General features: G+C 42.1%; 1 protein-coding gene and 1 long non-coding RNA gene across 3 annotated transcripts; one reads left to right on the forward strand and one right to left on the reverse strand.

Moving 5' to 3' along the window:
* Positions 1-1,832: 1,832 nt before the first annotated feature.
* Positions 1,833-13,779, reverse strand: LOC146383225 (excitatory amino acid transporter 1-like). 2 transcript variants are annotated; one of them, XM_084934467.1, is made up of 11 exons: positions 13,690-13,779; positions 13,378-13,494; positions 11,970-12,109; positions 11,757-11,894; positions 10,664-10,868; positions 10,540-10,582; positions 8,057-8,337; positions 7,718-7,951; positions 6,162-6,356; positions 5,956-6,090; positions 1,833-2,842 (listed from the first exon to the last, which is right to left on the reverse strand). In XM_084934467.1, exons 3-11 carry the CDS (start codon positions 12,106-12,108, stop codon positions 2,632-2,634), a joined length of 1,581 nt encoding a protein of 526 aa, XP_084790593.1. In that variant the 5' UTR covers position 12,109; positions 13,378-13,494; positions 13,690-13,779; the 3' UTR covers positions 1,833-2,631. The 2 variants fall into 2 exon arrangements, with proteins under 2 accessions (XP_084790593.1, XP_084790592.1); XM_084934466.1 differs by having other exon boundaries at positions 11,970-12,112.
* On the forward strand, positions 2,764-5,383 carry LOC146383226 (uncharacterized). The gene is made up of 2 exons (XR_014800737.1): positions 2,764-2,858; positions 4,136-5,383. It is a non-coding gene; the product is annotated as an uncharacterized LOC146383226 (long non-coding RNA).
* Positions 13,780-17,550: the final 3,771 nt, after the last annotated feature.

Genomic DNA, 17,550 nt, shown 5'->3' on the forward strand with positions numbered 1-17,550 from the left:
TTGGACCCAGAGTTCACAGTGCAACACCCTGTCAAACTCAGAGTATGGTGGTGGCTAGTTGCAGTCCAAGATGAATGTAAACAGCTGCAAAACTAACTTTTTGTCTGTATTTGTGACTGAGTAAATAAAACAGAGACAGAGCAGTGGCCAGGCTCTGTGCGTGGACGTGCTGCAGTGTGTTGAAGCACAGGAAACAGGTATATGAATGGCTACGGACCAAACCTGTAAGTCACAGGTTGCCCCACCCCAAATCCTACCCGCACTTCTTGTTCATCTCTGACACAGGTGGGATCTGCTTTCAAAAGAAACTTCCTGTTTTTTTCAGGCTTTAAGCAGCAACTGAGTCCAGAAACAGCTTACTGAGGTCATAGGTTAGCTGAGCAGGACGCTCATTACCTCATAAATTTCAGAGAAGTTGCTTCCTGCTGGACGTTAGGGAGAGTAGGTCAGGGGAGGTCAGTTCATCTTCTGTATACAGGCTTTAGGCCCACACTCAGCAGCTCCAGTGGGAAACATCCCTCTTAGTTTGGATTTATTATTATTACAGCTTTGAAATTCATATGAGTTGTTCGCACTAAAGTAAAAAGCACCATCACTTCATGCGGAGACCTTCTCGGCGCCAGCAAAAAACACCCTGATAACGACTGTGTTTAGACTGTTCCTTCCCATTCCATGCAAGGTCACCTGGGTTGGCTGGAAGACTGTTTACTTAGCCTAGCAGGGCGAAGGACACTGTCTCAGCTGAACTCTGGACACGCACACACATACATATACACTGATATGCACACACTCATCCCCCCTCCCTTTCCAAACGCCTTCGACGCTTATTCCCTTCCGATGCTGACGGTGGATCGAGGAGACCAGCGCACGCAGGCCCGGATGTACTGTCTAAATCGGCTGTCTCTCACCCTTTACCCACCCCTGTTGCTTGTCATGTGTTTCTTTGGTGTATTAAGAGTTTTTTTTCATGTGCTATGTGCAGAGGTGTTTTTTTCTGTTCTCAAACTGATCTCCCTGTTGGAGCTCAGTCTGGGGGGAGTTATTTTTTTCTCCTTATCTTTCCTCATGTGGTACATTTTCCATTGTTATACCTCTCTGACCTGTCTTCCCCATGTGATGTTTTGTGTCATGTATGTATGGTCGGAGGGTAAGATCGCGCCGCCATTGTGTGCAATAGGTCGGCAGCCTTATGAAATTATGAAATTTCCCCTTGTGGGACTAATAAAGGTATATCAAATCAAATTACGAGACTCGAGCCGGTGACTGAAGGACTGCAGACTTATCTTCTGAAGTATGGACGGAGCTTTAATCCAGGAGTTTAATCAGATCCTGCATCCTCTCTGATGGCCAGCAGGGGAAACAGGAAATTTATTTTGAAAGTGACCAATCAGAGTCAGAGAGCAGCAGGAACGAGGAGAGGGTTTATATACTTCCTCAGGCCAAATCTTTTAAATATTTATTAAATATTTATTCATACAGTGCTTTATTCTAATGATAATGAGAGTCGGTGTAACGAGGGCCACACAACACTTTACAACAGACCCAGCAGCAGTTAAGAAGCATTTAGCAGAAAGCCAAAAATATGCCACAGATGAAGGTTTGTGGGATGTTTTTATAGTTGTTATAGCTGCCGGCTGCTCGTCCTGATTAGTTACGAGCTTCCTCATGATCGTCAGTTTGTGTCTCCGATTTGCAAATTGTTCCAAAACCCTCAATGTGCATGGCACACTTCATTTGAAACGCATGCAAACAAAGCAGCCTTTGTATTTCATACCACACAGATTTTAATATTTCATATTCCATATTTCAGATGAAAGGACACAGACAGGAAGTGATTTGCTCTGTTTATTTCACTGAAGTCAGAATAAACAAAACACCAGTTTACAGCTTTATGATGAAATCATTAACGTTAACACGTTTATGTTTCATGTCTAACGTACATTAGCACTTTATAAAAACCTCAGTGAGTCTTGCTGACTCACACACAGAGTGCAAAGGTTTAGGTGTGTGCATGAGGCGGTATCACTAAGCTATAAAATAATAATAATAATCACAATATCAGTATGCTAAAGTCAGGAAGATAAAGAAACTCTTTTAGGATTTTAAATTAGGTCAAAATCACAGACTATATGTAAAAGATTGGAACTTCATTCTTGGTAACAACCAACAGGGAGCAACTCTTGTTTCACAGATGTATGTGTTGATATGCCCCTCCTCCTCCCTTCACCTTTGACCTCAGTGAATGGTTTATTACCGAGTCGTGTTTAATAAATCGTGAGATTAATGAAGGTCTAGAGTCAAACTAGTGATGACTGTGTCTATCTTTTTATACAGTCTGTGACTGAAACCACAGAGTGTGATTATATTTTTCAGTTTAACAGATGAGCTTTGTCCCCACTTCCTTTTATTGGGGGTCCTTTTATATGGCCGACGCCCAGCCTGTAATTAGAGCAGCAAACACAAGTCGGACACTAGCTAACTATGTGACACACTGATGGATGATGTGGTTTTGGCCTCTGGGATGGACCAGTAAAGGAATGTTAACAAAGCCACCATGTGAAGTCATGACAGTAGATCCGGTCCCCGCTCTGGGAGTCGGGAACCCTACATGCGTGCCTGCCGACCTCAGAGCTACATGTTGGATTCGCTGTGGCCGCGTTTGTCATTCTCGAAGTCGCTGTCCTGGGAGATGAGTTTGTAAGGTTTCTTTCTCTCCTTCTCCTCCAGCACTGAGTTTCCCATCTCCACATCTTTGCTGCGGAGCTCGTGCCGGGACAGGAATTCGACAATGCCAGCGCCAATTGAGTCACCCAGGACATTGGTGGTAGTGCGCAGACGATCCCTATAAGAAACCAGAGGTCAGAGGGCAAAGACACACAAAGGGCGAGCACGTGTGCTTTCAGACTGTCCATTCAAAGGAATAAATCTTTAAAAGATCCACAGAAACACCTTCATTAATCTCAAGATTTATTAAACACTAATTGTGTTCTGGAAGCCTGCTGAAAGCAGAATAAACAGTTTTTATTCTGTGGAAATGGATGCCGCAGAGGTTGTTCCTGTTCGGAAACACTAAGCTTTCTGGAACGTTGTGGATTTAATCTTTATCACAGGTCTACAGTCTGTGAATGAGCTTTCAGAGCGGAGCACGTGAAAGGATTGGCCTACTTTCAAACGTCCTGCACACCTCTCTGAACTTTCTGCTTCCTGCAGGCTTCCATACGCTCTCATTACACAGACGTATGAGTGTCTGAAGCTGAAAACAGCAAAACACGGAGAACAGCAGTTGGTCTGAGAGCCAGCTGGTTTTCTGGTTAGGGTTTAAAAACAGCAACCACAGACCAAAAAGCTGAACATAGCAGCTGAACAAATCTTAGAAATATGGTATCTAACCAGATTCTTACTCTGGATGGCATTACCTTGGCCTCCAGTAACACTGTGAGGAACCTTGGAGTCATTTTTGACCAGGACATGTCCTTCAATACACGTATTAAACAAATATGTAGAACTGTTTTCTTCCATTTGTGCAATATCTCTAAAATTAGAAATATCCTGTCTCAGAGTGACGCTGAAAAACTACTTAATGCATTTATCACATTTATTACTTCTAGGCTGGACTACTGTAATTCGTTATTCGCTCTTCCCTGAAAAGCCTTCAGTTAATCCAAAATGCTGCAGCAAGAGTCCTGACAGGGACTAGAAGGAGAGAGCAGATTTCTCCTATATTGGCTTCACTTAATTAGTTCCCTGTAAAATCTGGAATTTAAAATCCTGCTCCTCACATACAAGGTCTTAAATAATTAGGCCACATCTTATCTTAATGACCTTATATTAACATATCACCCCATTAGAGCACTTCACTCTCGCACTGCAGGCTTACTTGTTGTTCCTAGAGTATTTAAAAGTAGAATGGGAGGCAGAGCCTTCAGTTTTCAGGCCCCTCTTCTGTGGAACCAGCTTCTAGTTTGGATTCAGGAGACAGACACTATCTCTACTTTTAAGATTAGGCTTCAAACTTTCCCCAGGCTGCTGGGGGATTCCCATGATGCACTGAGTGTTTCTTCTTTACGCATCACATGTTAATAGACCTTTCTGCATTGAATCATACTTGTTTTTACTCTCTGGCTCTCTTCCACAGCATGTCCTTGTCCTGTCTTCCTCCCCTCACCCCAAACGGTGGTGGCAGATTGCTGCCCCTCCCTGAGCCTGGTTCTGCTGGAAGTTAAAACTTTTCCTTCCCAGTGTCACCAAAGTGCTTGCTCATAGGGGGTCATATGATTGTTGGAGTTTTCTCTGTTTTCTTTGTATTATTGTAAAATATTATACTACTACTAATAATGCAATATAAAGTGCCTTGAGGCAACTGTTGTGATTTGGTGCTGTAAAAGTTGAATTAAATTGAATTGAATAGATGGTTGGATGAACAGATGAATGGATGGGCGATAGATATTCAGACTTTGTGACATAAACCAGGATAACTGAGCAGAGTTGGCATATCAGGCTCTTCACTTCCTTCTGTTCCAGGTGGAAAGTCCTCCTGAAGCATCCTAGTTAGAGCAGAGTTTTTTCTTATTACCCCAGTTAGCTGAGTAATTTCAGGGAAGGGTATTCTAATTGAAACGATTAATTTGGGAAACCTAATTATGTTTCTATGTTAAAACTCACTGCAAAAATATTTAATACAAAAGGGAAGATGTGGAGCGAGACTCATGGGAGCGGGAAAAATGTGTCACTAGGTGGTTGTAGACATGTAGCTGTATTTGACCTTTAAATGAGAGATAATTCATGTACGGGTACTTTACACAACAGCGTTTATACTTGATAAGACTCCTTTCACATTAGCACTGAAAAAGAGTGTTTTCAAAAGCAAAGGTTCTGGAAAGCTACTGATTAATGTTATTGTTAAGGTAACATCAACACTAACCTCCCTGTGGATCCAATCATCCAGGTACTCAAATCCCACAAAGCTGATCTTGTTCATTAAACAGTTTGTTAAACAGTAGCTTTATTGAATGTATGTGTATGCAATGTTTTCTAATGTCGTCTACTGTAAGGATGTCTAACTCATATTACTTGATGGATCACTTTGATTTTAAATGGATCACACCATGAAACTCGCCTTTCTGTCAGTGTGAGGAGGTTTACCTGCGCGTTTAATGCCTGAAATATTTTAGTATAAGAAAAAGAAGTGTAAGTTTAACAGGATGTCTCAGTTTTTCTGCTTTTCTGCATGATAAATAAAAGTGGCCGTAGAAAATGAAAGAAATATGCCACAATGTCCTTTGCAGTTTAAAATGTAAGAACTAAATGGGTAAAACAACAGAGAAGGTTCTGCTAGCTCATTGCCCAGAGTGAGCTGTAATGATCAAATACAACGTTTTTCGTAGTTTCTTTCTTTCTGTCTTTATTACCATCATAAACACTTTGAGGCAACTGCTGTGATTTTGCATGATATGAATACAATTGAATTGAATATAAATTTGAAATTTCTATCGTAGATGGTGAAAAACAAGATGTTTTCTGATAATGTTTATCTCTTACTTAGATACTTTGGTGTAGTATGAATGGCCATATCAGTAGGAAAGGCTGTGAAACTTGTAAAACATATGAAAATACTGTTAAAAGTCCAAAATCTATGCTTTCCTTCACATTTTCCAAAGCCATCCAGTGGCCTTATGTTTAAAGGCCCTGGTCTTGGCGAAGCATGTGTAATGGTCCGAGTACAGAGCCCCGTGAAACACCAAGACTCTCTGTTCAAACTGGAATCTGTGGGATAAATCGGAGTCTAACCAGCACAGCAGAGGTCCTTTAAGCACTAAAACAGTGAAGCCACCGGCGATGAAGACAAACACAACAAAGTGCTGATGAAGATCAGCACTTGTGAAGGTCTTGTTGCCTACATTTACATGATGAGTGAGCTGGTCTGCCAACAGTGATTACCAACAAGAAGGTACTTACAGGAACCAATCAACTGCAATGATGAGAGTGATGTCATCAGTGGGAAGTCCGACGGAGGTCAGCACAATCACCATGGTAACCAGACCTGCCTGAGGGATGCCGGCAGCACCAATGCTGGCTGCAGTTGCTGTGATACTTTTAGAAGGAGAAAGAGACATAAATCCACAGAGTTTGAGTTTGAAGACGCCTGTTAGGACTTTAGTTACCTGATGGTGATAATCTGTCCAAAGTTCATCTCCATGTTGTTGACCTGAGCAATGAAGATGGCTGCCAATGCTTCATACAGTGCGGTTCCGTCCATGTTGATGGTGGCGCCCACGGGCAGCACGAAGCGAGTGATCCTTTTATCGATTCTGTTGTTTTCTTCCAGACATTTAAAGGTGACTGGCAGAGTGGCCGAGCTGCAAGACAGCAGAGAGGAGGAGGGTTTTAAAGCATCCACAGAAACAGAGAAAAGTGTTTCAGACACACTATTATAGTGCTCAGCACTGAGAGCGGGTTCATTTATTACACCTCATTTACAGACATCTCTAGTTGAAACAATAAATGTGGTAAAAATAACGGAACATGTCAACAAGAAGAATAAGGTCGTGTTTTAGAAAGAGGTTTTCACAGAACAATAATCAGCTCATATATCTACGACAACAGCTGCAACTATGTACTGCTCCTAAAACTAAACCATTTACTGCAACTACAGCAGCAAAACAACTGCTGACATTACCCAAACCACTGCAACTGAACAGCAACAACACACCCTACAGCAACATGTCAACTAAACTGAAAACTGCAACCAACCACCTACAACAAGTTAACCAACTATTCAACTAAACCACCTCTGAACAATGACGGCCATACCGAGATAAGTTGCTTTGGATATGCTACTGTCAGCTGCTGTTAGCTTCTGTTAACTGCTTTTAGCTGCTGTTAGTGAAACAGATTTTGCAGTAGATTTAAACTTATTGCACGCTGAGCACATTAGAAGGAAAGTGTCATTTTTAGTACATCTGATCCTAACATTAGCTAGCATAATGTTAGAAGCAGCTGTTTTTGTTTAGCTGGCTCATTTTCAGCTGTCTGGAGATGGAAGGATCATATATCTAATAACCACATCCACAAAAACGGGAGATGTCCTTCCACAGCTTCCACAAACCGGTGCCCGCTCCTACGTAACAGATGAATCTTAAGTTTATGAGAACAGATCACTTTGTCAGAAAAACTAATTACGGACTAATCAGTGTATATTTATGAGTACAGTATACTTTTTTTTGTAAGGAACCTCAAACATGAACAAACCTTGACAAAGTTAAAGCCTGAAAACTAAATGGTGAGATGGAAGACATTTATTTGGATCTTTGAGGGCCCTCAGATATGAATTAATGTTTGATTGACAGAAATTATTTAAGATGAGTTTCACCCAAACGATCCAGTTTACATGTACCTGAAGTCCATATAAACTGGACCATCTTAGTTGTAGTTTTTTAAGTTTCAGCCACATTTGGCTCACTCATTAGACAACGAAACCAACCAACGCAACTTACATCAACCATTACATCTACAGCTACAACTACAGCTGTTTACAACAATGACTGCAACTAGAATGCACCAGTTAAGGTCAAATATTTCTGTCTTTTGAGTAACTTGGCTCATCTTCTCTGGCAAAAGTATATTTAATGAACAAAAAGAAAATTGGTGTGTTTTGGTGTTTCTGTCAATAGAAAACACCAAAACTTCCATTTGTTGAAGTTTGGTAGAAGTTGCTCACCTGGAGGAGGTCCCCAGAGCCGTTACCAAAGCTTGCAGGAGCCCTGCGATGAAGATGAAGGGGTTCTGGCGAGTAATGACAAAATAAAGAGTGGGCAGAATAAGAACAGCATGGATCATCAAGCCGATGATGACCGTGATGGTATACATGCCCAGCTGGCCACCCATCTGGGTCAGATCGTCCATCTCCACAATCTTTCCTGCAATCAGGAACAAGATGCCAATGGGAGCATACCTGAGAAGAAGTGAAGAGTGGTGCGTTACTGCAGATAACTTTCATGGTGGACAGGGAACTGCTTTTTATTCAAAACATTTCCCAGTGAAATCTCAGATGTTTTACCACATAATGATGGCGACCAGACGCATGATGGCTTCGTTCAGGCTGTCAAAAAAATCCCGCAGGAGCTGGCCCTGCTCTTTCATGTTGCCAATGATTAGACCAAAGCACATGGAGAAGACCACCAGCCCGAGAGCATTGACCCCGTTCACTTGACCTGGCACCGGGATAACTTCCTCTCTTGTGATCTCCATGGTCTCCTGGGTGCCGTTGGTTGAGTTAAAGAGGGTGTCATTCACAGTCACCGTCACATGAACTGTTCGTTTTCCATATTTGGTTTTGAACTGGAGAATGGGAGAATTAAAGGAATAAGGTTAGACGAGCGGAACAGATGACCTTCTCAAACTTCACTTATGGAGTTTTTTATTTCGTTCCCTAAGGATTCATCATGGATTGAGAAAAGTTCATCAGGACAAACTCAAACTCCTGACCTCACCCTTCACGGCTTGCTTCAGAATCAGAATGAGAATACTTTAATAATCCCTAAGGAAATTATGTGGGTTACAGTTGCTCCAAGACAATAACAGTAACAGACTAAACTAATGAAATAATACAATATATTAAAAAGTTTACAAATATAAGTAATAGCTGTAATATAGATACAAATAGTTCAATTTAAATATCAAGAATATTAGAGAGCTGATATTTATATGATTGACATTTAATTCTATCCTGTGAAACTTTGTCATTTGTTATTTTACTGTAGAGCATGTGCAAAAGGGTGTAACTATTGCAGTGTGTACTGTGCATTAGATGGAGGAGTTGTACAGGGACAGACCTGCTGACATCATGGGGTATCAAGATTAGCTGTAAAAGTTCAGCACGCAACAAATGAGAGAGTTTAGATGTAAATGGCTTAAAAGTGTTTATATTGTTTTAAAAATAGGCGCAGTAATATTACTCTGACGTTGTCTCGTCCACCATCATTTAGTAACCAAAAAAGATGCATTTTATTTCTTCTTTGCGAAAATTTGATCAATATTTCTTGAGAAACCATTTGAACTGATTGCTATTCTCTGTCTAAACAGCATCAACATCAGCCTGTCTACAGCTCAGACTTAGCCATCAAATCATGACCGTTTTTTCCAGGAGACCAGGAGATAACGTAATTTAGGAAGTAATACTAGAAGAGAAAAAAAACCCAGTAAGACTTATAATTTCTATTCAAAGTCCTTCTTCACCATCACCAGTAAACCCTCTGGGGTTTGAGTTTGGTTAATGTGCACCCGTGTTTAGAGAGTTTTAGTTTTTAGAGGGAAAAATCTGCCCCTAACTGCTTCTTTATCTCATATCAGGATTAAAAATGGACTCCAGTTTGAGTGTCCCTGTTAAGCATTAATTTCTCATCAGGTTCCTCTTCCAAGTGAGCATGGTTTGGTTCTGATCTACTGATAATCAAGACCAGCTCTTATACAAAAACCTCTCCACCGTCAACATCTGCACAACTTTTATTTAGAAACTTTTTGCAACCAGAAAAAGTCTCATCTTTCCAAACTGTTGTCTCTCTCTGTAAAATCAATGAATCTCGGAGTCTCTCACTGATGGATCATTAAAACATGATCATACACGCGTGTCTTCAACCCCACTGCTTCAGCAGCAGCAAAACATGCCAGGTTACAAAAATTGAGAGGTGCACGACCTGCAGAAACAACAGTAAACCAGCAGCTTCATCAGTGGATATGACGCCACTTTTGTTGTATGGCGCCATTAGCCAGCGTGAGAGTGGTGAAGAAGAGCAAGAAGAGTTCTTTAACTTTTCTCATGAATGTAAATGTCATTTATTTAAATGAAACTTTTTAAACAAAGCTAAGTGTTTTTTGGACTGCTGGTAAAATCATCTTCAGTGCCTTCACTTAAAAGTGTACGTCACTTTAATGTTCAGGCTGGATCTGACTGCAGTGCATACCAGCTCAGCCTGATGGCACGGTCAGGGAGGCTGTGTAAAGTGAGACATTCATGTGAATGGAGCTGAAATCACAGCACAGCCATCGTCTCACTTCTGTGTCTGCTGATTTTGTCAGATGAAGCTCTGAGTTTGACATGTTTGGAGCTGTTCTGTTGTCTCCTGGAAACCAGTGAGAGGTAAACTTCTGCACCTCAGCATCTCTATGTGAATGAGAGGGTGAAGAAGAGGTGAGAGGAGAGAGGTGAAAAGGAGCGAGCTGTGGGTTCATTTCGGGTTCACGCTGAAAGATTCTTGGAGCTGTAATCGTTCAGTGAGCTGGAGTTGGCAGGAAGGAAAATTTCAGACCCAGTGAGAGCTTCAGGGTGACATCAGGTTAAAAAGACTAGTAGCATGTCAAGTTTCATCAGTGCTTAAAGACTGAGCTTTGTTCACCTGAAATTTCCAAGCACTCTGTACACACCAACATGTAGTTGGAATAAACGGTCTATGATCCAGGTGGAGAGATTAACATGCCAACATTTCTGTTCCAGTGATAAAAGCTGCAGGAGCTAGTTTACCAGGTATAAAAGATAAAGCTCACCTGTTGCGTGCAGGCTTGGACCAAGTTTGGTGGGAACATATTTCTGTAATGAGAAAACAGGTTATTCTGAGACAGCGTGGACTAACTTCAGTTAAAACTGTGACAGCATCACTGTTGTAGCTACCTGATCAGGTCCAGGAAGGCATCGGCAGGACTGACTTGCTCGATGGTCTGCTGCTTCCCAAACTCATCTTTAGAGCCTTTTCCCGGGTGGATGATGAGCACGATGATGATACCGATGAACACTGCAATAATGGTTGTGGTCATGTAGTAAATCACGGCTCTCATGCCCATCTTTCCTGAGGCTTTGCTGTCCAAAGCTGCCATTCCTGATGGAAAGAGGCGGAATATGTTTGATCATTAACACAGTTTTTCCAGATCATAGTAGGAATGTTATGAATTAATCGTCTAACAACATATGAGTTTAATGGATGAACATTTGATGGTTTAAAAAACAAATCCTGTCAGAGAAAAACAGGTATTCAGTGAGAGAGGAGAGGGATGACTTATTTTAGTATTAATGGTTAATGGTAATGACTGACTTAGAATTCAGCTACATATTTCAACCCTGGAGGTCGATGCTTGGTTACAGCAGAAAAAAAAGTTCAATTTTGCCTCTTTTGTTAGTGAATCAGTGGGAACCTCTTCATCACCAGACCGGGCTGAAGGCTGACTCTCAGTGAGTATTCGTTTATAGGGACGACCTCCCTCTGAACCACCTCCATCAGCTCAGCTGGGACACTGCTAATCTTTTCATGGTGTGAAAATTACTACATTTTGTGTCTGTCAGGTTATTACAGCCCAGCATGTACAGTGATTATGTTGTGAAGTCACACAGTAATGCACACCATCCATCAGTGCTTACCTGTAATTTAAAGAGATTTTCACAATCCTCAAAGATTTCTTGAGGTGAAAATGCTAGGAAAAGGATTTTAACATAACCCAAACCCCACCTAACCCCGAGGGAGCTTAGTAAAACCTAAAAAAAGTTTAGGCCTAATTTAGAGGTAACAGCCAAAGTCCTGACGGTTTGCTGATGATGTTAAGAGGTTTTAAGGAAACAGCTTAATAACAAATCATACTGAGGTTAAAGGTGAACGTAGCTGATGACACTTTACAGCAGTTGTTGCCATCACAGTTACAAACCACTTTTCTGACTGGTTGGTCACCATTTCTTTTCCAAACTTGGAGGATGACCACTGAGCTGTGCACTGTACCTGTTATTAGACTGGAGATCAGCAAAGGCAGGACCAACATCTGCAGCATCCTCATCAGCAGCTCTCCAGGGAAGGAGAAGTACTTCACTTCTCGATAGGTCATTTTGTAGGGGCGCAGCGCGAATCCGAGAACGATTCCTGCAGTCAGAGCACGTTCCTATTAACAACTACAAAACTGAAGAGATGTCTCTGTTTTGCAGCAGGTGTACATACCTACAATAACTGCTCCAACTGTGAAGAGCACAAAGGAGTTCTTCTTCAGGAAGGCCTGGACGTCCTCTTTAGAGATCTCCTCCACTTTTCTCTTGGCCTTCATGGTGCGAATGTGAATGCTTTCCCTGATGCGCTGCATCCTGCTGAAAATATGAAAAATGGAAGCATGATGTCACTAGGTTCGTGAACCTAGATGGTTTCAGAACTCACCAGTACTGAAGCACTGGCTCATTACTGAGGCTTCCGTCAAGGATCCACCTTCTTATATTTTCTCTAGGCCTGGATCAACTCCTAAGCCCATACGCTGCTGTGGGTGCCAGTGGTTGTCGAATTTCCTTCACAACTCGTTTCCATGCATTGCGATTGTTGGCGATTGTCCTGGTCTCGTCGAGATTTATTCTGCGATCTCTGATGTCATCTTTGAGCTGTTTTAGCCATGTTTTCTTCGGTGCCGTTCGTTGGATTCTCCACTGGGTTGGTCGTTTTACGCCAGAGGAGTTGGGTACTTGGGTTTGTTTAAAATCCAGCCCATTGTATAGAATTATTTCCCTACTTTGAAACAACTAAATATCTTTTAACATAAAAAATGCAAGGTCCCAATTAATGTGTGAGATTTCATCTGAAAGGTAACATGATCTAATTTCTGAAACTGTGCCTGTGCCACAGCATGTGGCTGAAACACAAACTGCCCCAACCTGAGACGGGACGCCTATGACCTGATAGGTGCTGAGAGGGGAACCCCGTCACATCAAAAGCCTCAATTATATGTCTGTGATCTTGCTTGGGTACGAGTGACGTAAATGTTGTCATCTGATCGTGAGTGTGAGGGTCTGTGTGGACTTCCCACTTTGGGACCACAAACTCATCTTTGGAGAATTTACAGTACAATTCATCCCAGGCAATGGACATCAAACATCAGATAAGCGGCACTGAGACTCCAGCTGCCATGTCCGCAGAGTAATCAAGGCAATATTCATCACTGATGATAATCTGAATCCCTAACTGTTCTCCCAAGGCTTCAAAATCAGATGACAGAAAACATAATAACTCTATCAGACATAAAAGACATATTTTTCCTAGACCCAAGTACTTTTTTGCTCCAAAGTTAGGGTGACTTAGCCCTCTGAAGTATTTCTATTACCATTCTGTATTTCAGTATCTCTTTCCTCTCTGAGGTCTAAGTTATCGTCAGTAACGACCATCCCCAACCCTAACCCCGGGAGATAATAATGCATCTCGTTTTTCATTACATTTTTGGCAATTAGAGAGCAAACAAATTAATTATTCCAGCTGAAATTGAAAAAGTTTACCATCGCATGAGGAAAGGTTAAGGTAGGGTTACCATCTATGATGGCTTAGATTCAGGCGTTTTAATCCAAATCAGAGATAGATGCTGCTCTTCACCTACCTGTTGGGTGTGGCGTTGGCCCTTCAGACGCTGAGGTTGACCCGGCAGGGAGAGAAAGCAGCAGAGGGACAGAGAGTCTGAGCGATGAAGCTCCTCGGTGTGGGAACCAGAGCTCGACTGCAACCAGAAAAGACAGGAGGGGGCATCCAGAGGAGGGGGGCGGGTGAGATAATGATCCTCCCATAATAACACTGTTAGCCCTGTGACACACTTTCAGGTAAAGCCCAGGTGGATGAAAAAGTTTCTGAGAAACATCACAGGATTGTTTCACTGACACATTATCTGCCTTTGAAAGTTCCAGCTCTTCCTCACCTCTAAACGCTCTTCCTCACCTCTTCTGCACTCCTCTCCTTCTTCAGCTTGAAGTGTGACTTTGATGCTCGGTTAGCATCCACATATTTATGTGAAAGGATGCCAATCAAACAATAAGCCGCACCTCCCTCGGGACGTGGTATAGTTTGAGGTTACTCCTCGGAGTAAACGACGCACCACAATTAGCTGAACAAAGTGAAGCTGAGATGAAGAGCGACCTGACTGTATGGAAACATGTTCCCGCGGGGGGATGAGTATAATTAGTGAAGAATACCCCTGAAATCAGGTCGCCTAGCCTCCTACAAACACTGTTCCCCGGTCACTGTGGCAGCAGTGAATGAAGCAGGAACATCGGCCTGTGACAGCTTTACTACACTCGCTACTATTTTTAATACTGCCCTTCGATACCTAAAAACAGGCTGAGGATGAGCTCAAAGCGGGATCTGACTGACAGAAACAACAGCATCAGCTGATCATCTCAGAGAACCGGCTCTGATCTCTGACACGATGATGTTGTTAGTGAAGCTGGAGGCGAAGCTTCGGACTGCAGGCTGGGTTTACTTTATGCTGCTCTTGTTTCTCAGACCGAAACTTCTTCATTAAAGCCAGAAACGGTAACATCTTGTGAAAATTGGTTTCATTTTTAGATCGCTGTCAGAAACTCTTCATCCAGTTGTAATGAAACTGGAGTCGTATGGATCCCACAATGTGTGACCTTTGACCTCTACTCTGGCCATGGAACTCACACTAAATATCTTTTTTGAGGTTTGACACGCACACACACACACACACACACACACACACACACACACACACACACACACCATACTGACAGTTAACCCCGCCTCCCTTCATTGCTGTGATTGGCTGCCCAGTATGCCACCCTGCCCTTAGACTTGGTGTTTTTCAGCTTACGTCACTTCTTCTTGTGCTTTTTAAATGTGTGCAGTAATAAAACGTTGTGCTGTGTTTCTTGTTAGATAAATGTTTTCAGCAGGAAGTGAGTTAAACACCTGAGGATGATGATGTTAGAGCGGGGGGTTGGACACGTTTACTCTTTGATGGTGCTCGGACCTGTGCAGAGGACAGATGAGGCTGCAGGATGTTTCCTTGATATCGAGCTTCATGCTTCATATCATAAACTGTGATGAAGATGAGGAGTTCTGTATTCAGCAGGAGCTTCGTCCCTGAACATGATCCTGACCCCGGGTTCACCTGCATCGCTCACACTTCATCAGACAGGAAGCGCTTACACACAGAGCAGCTGCTGGTGTGAGTGAGTGAGGCTCAGGTAGAGCGGCTTCATAAGAATCTTTTACTCCTCCTCCTCTTCATCCCTGCCCTGAATGAGAACATCAGACTGTGTACAACACAAGAACAAAGCTTCAGACAGCAGACAGTTCACTCTGACCTCTGACCTTGCTCTGTTTCCTGGGAACAGAGTGAGAAAAGAGTGAGCAAAGCCTGAAAATTCACGCACCCGAGTTTTTGTTGAACCTCCTGACAAATGAAATATAAACCTTGCACCCGTTTCACATCTATGGGCATTTTTGTACCTATTTAAAAACTTTCCAGAAAAACTTATTTCAGTTTTTCTGAAAAAAGAAATCACACTGCTGATGCAGAAGTCTCCAAAACTCCCCCAAACTCTCCAAAGCTCCCATATAAAATATAAATCTCCTGGTGTTCAGGGCCACGCTCAGGTGAGGGGCTGCTCTCAAGTGCTGCCGTTTTTATGGCAGCAGGTTTTCCGTGGGGGGAGTTGATGAAGCATGACGGGTGCAGATGGTTATCAGCACCTTTGACCTCCGTGCTGATGAAGTCAGCAGAGCTGTGCAGGTTCACCGGTTCCTCTGGTCGAGCGTGTCTCCATCTAAACGTGGGAGCTGATAAGACACGTCGATTTTTCCACACCACCCACAAAACGCTGATGATGAGACAAAGAGCGAGTTTAACAAGATCCAAAAAAGAGAAGCCGAGCACTTCAGTCGAACAAGACGAGGAGCAGAGACCTCTGATCACCTGTTCGCGGTTTCTGCTTTTATGGATAATCAAATAATGAAATGAAGGTCTTTGTTTTCACTGGTTCTCACTTTAAAGACATGTTTCATGATTGCTGTGTATAGGTTTTTTTTTCCTTGTGCTTTTCTTGTCTTTAATAAAAGTTTAATTATTGATTATTCAGTGAAACACGTCTGACTCTCATTATGATGCATCAATTATCAACCAAGTTAAAATGGTTTCATGAGTTTTTAGATGAGATTCTGACATTTCTGTGGATGGCACACATACCTATATTTAAATAACTGATCTGGCAATACATCACGTTAAACCAGATGTTCTCCCTCTCGCCCTGGTACCGGGGGCATTGGGGTTCAAACAATTAAAATGCATTGATATAGTTTACAGTTAACATACGCTTTTAAGCAGAAAACAGTAAACTTATTTTAAGACAATCATGCAGAAGCTCTCAATGTGGTGGGCCACATTTGGCCTGCAGCCTGCAGTTTGAGACATGTGCTGTCAGATTAAGGACCTATAATCAGAATCAGAATCAGAATCGTGTTTATTGGCCAAGTATATGTGCAGACACATACAGGGAATTTGGTTCCGGTAGATGGTGGCTCTCAAGCATAGCAATGTAAAACACACACACACACACACGCACGCACACACACACACACACACACACACACACACACACACACACACACACACACACGTGTCTATATATACACATTACACATACATACACAAAGCTGTGTAACCAACTATAAATAACAAATCTAAACTTATATACATAAAATACAGAAATGAATGAGGTGGAATGAATACTACAAAATGTACATAAGGTGCAGCTGCAGTCTGGCAGTGGGAGCAGTGTGACAGGTCAATAATATGACCTGTATAATAACACAGAGAAACCAAGAGCAAGAGCTTGGCGACAGCGGGAAGGAAAAACTCCTTTCAAGCAAGAAGAAACCTCCAGCAGAACCAGGTTCACGAGGGACGGCGACTGGCTGCTGGTGAAAACAATAACATGATTGATTTTATACACAAAACCTGATTAAATATAATTTCCTCATCAACAGCACATTACTTATTGAAATCTGATTAGATTATCAACAGATCACCATAAAGATACACAAACTTGGGTCCACTTGCTGCATTTGCCAAACGTCCTGTCAGGAACCTTGGTGTAACTCTTGACTCAGCTCTGACTAAATCTCTGGTCCGCTCCTGTTTTTATCACTTGAGAAACATTGCTAAACTGAGTCCCATTGTATCACGCTCAGAATTAGAAATTGTCATTCATGCATTTGTTTCATCTTGTCTGGATTATTGTAATTCTTTGTTTACTTGTTTATGTAAAGCCTCTTTGGAGCATCTGCAAGTTGTTCAGAATGCTGCTGCAAAGCTTCTGACCAAGTCCTCCAAGTACTTCCATGTCATACCCCTGCTGATCCAGCTGCAGTGGCTCCCTATTAAATTCAGAATCCACTTTAAGGTTTTGACCTTGACTTTCAGGGCTCTGCATGGACAAAAACCAACATATATCAGTGAACTTTTACATCCATACATTCCCAGCAGGTCCCTGAGGTCATGTGATCAGGGCTTGCTGGTTGTCCAACACATGACCCACGTGACCCCCAGACTGTGAAACTCTCTCCCTTTGAGCCTGAGATCTGTGGACTCAGTGGTCGCTTTTAAAAAACAGCTAAAAACTCATCTTTTTAAACTTGCTTTTGGTTGATTTTTATTTTTACGTTTTAGCTTCTGTGAAGCACTTTGTGGTTTTTATCTTGAAAGGTGCTATATAAATTAAATTTTACTTTTTTTTTTTACTTTACAGCAATCACA

This window comes from Perissodus microlepis, chromosome 7 (genome assembly GCF_051167445.1).
Source record: "Perissodus microlepis isolate ML-2025 ecotype Zambia chromosome 7, ASM5116744v1, whole genome shotgun sequence".
Taxonomy (NCBI): domain Eukaryota; kingdom Metazoa; phylum Chordata; class Actinopteri; order Cichliformes; family Cichlidae; genus Perissodus; species Perissodus microlepis.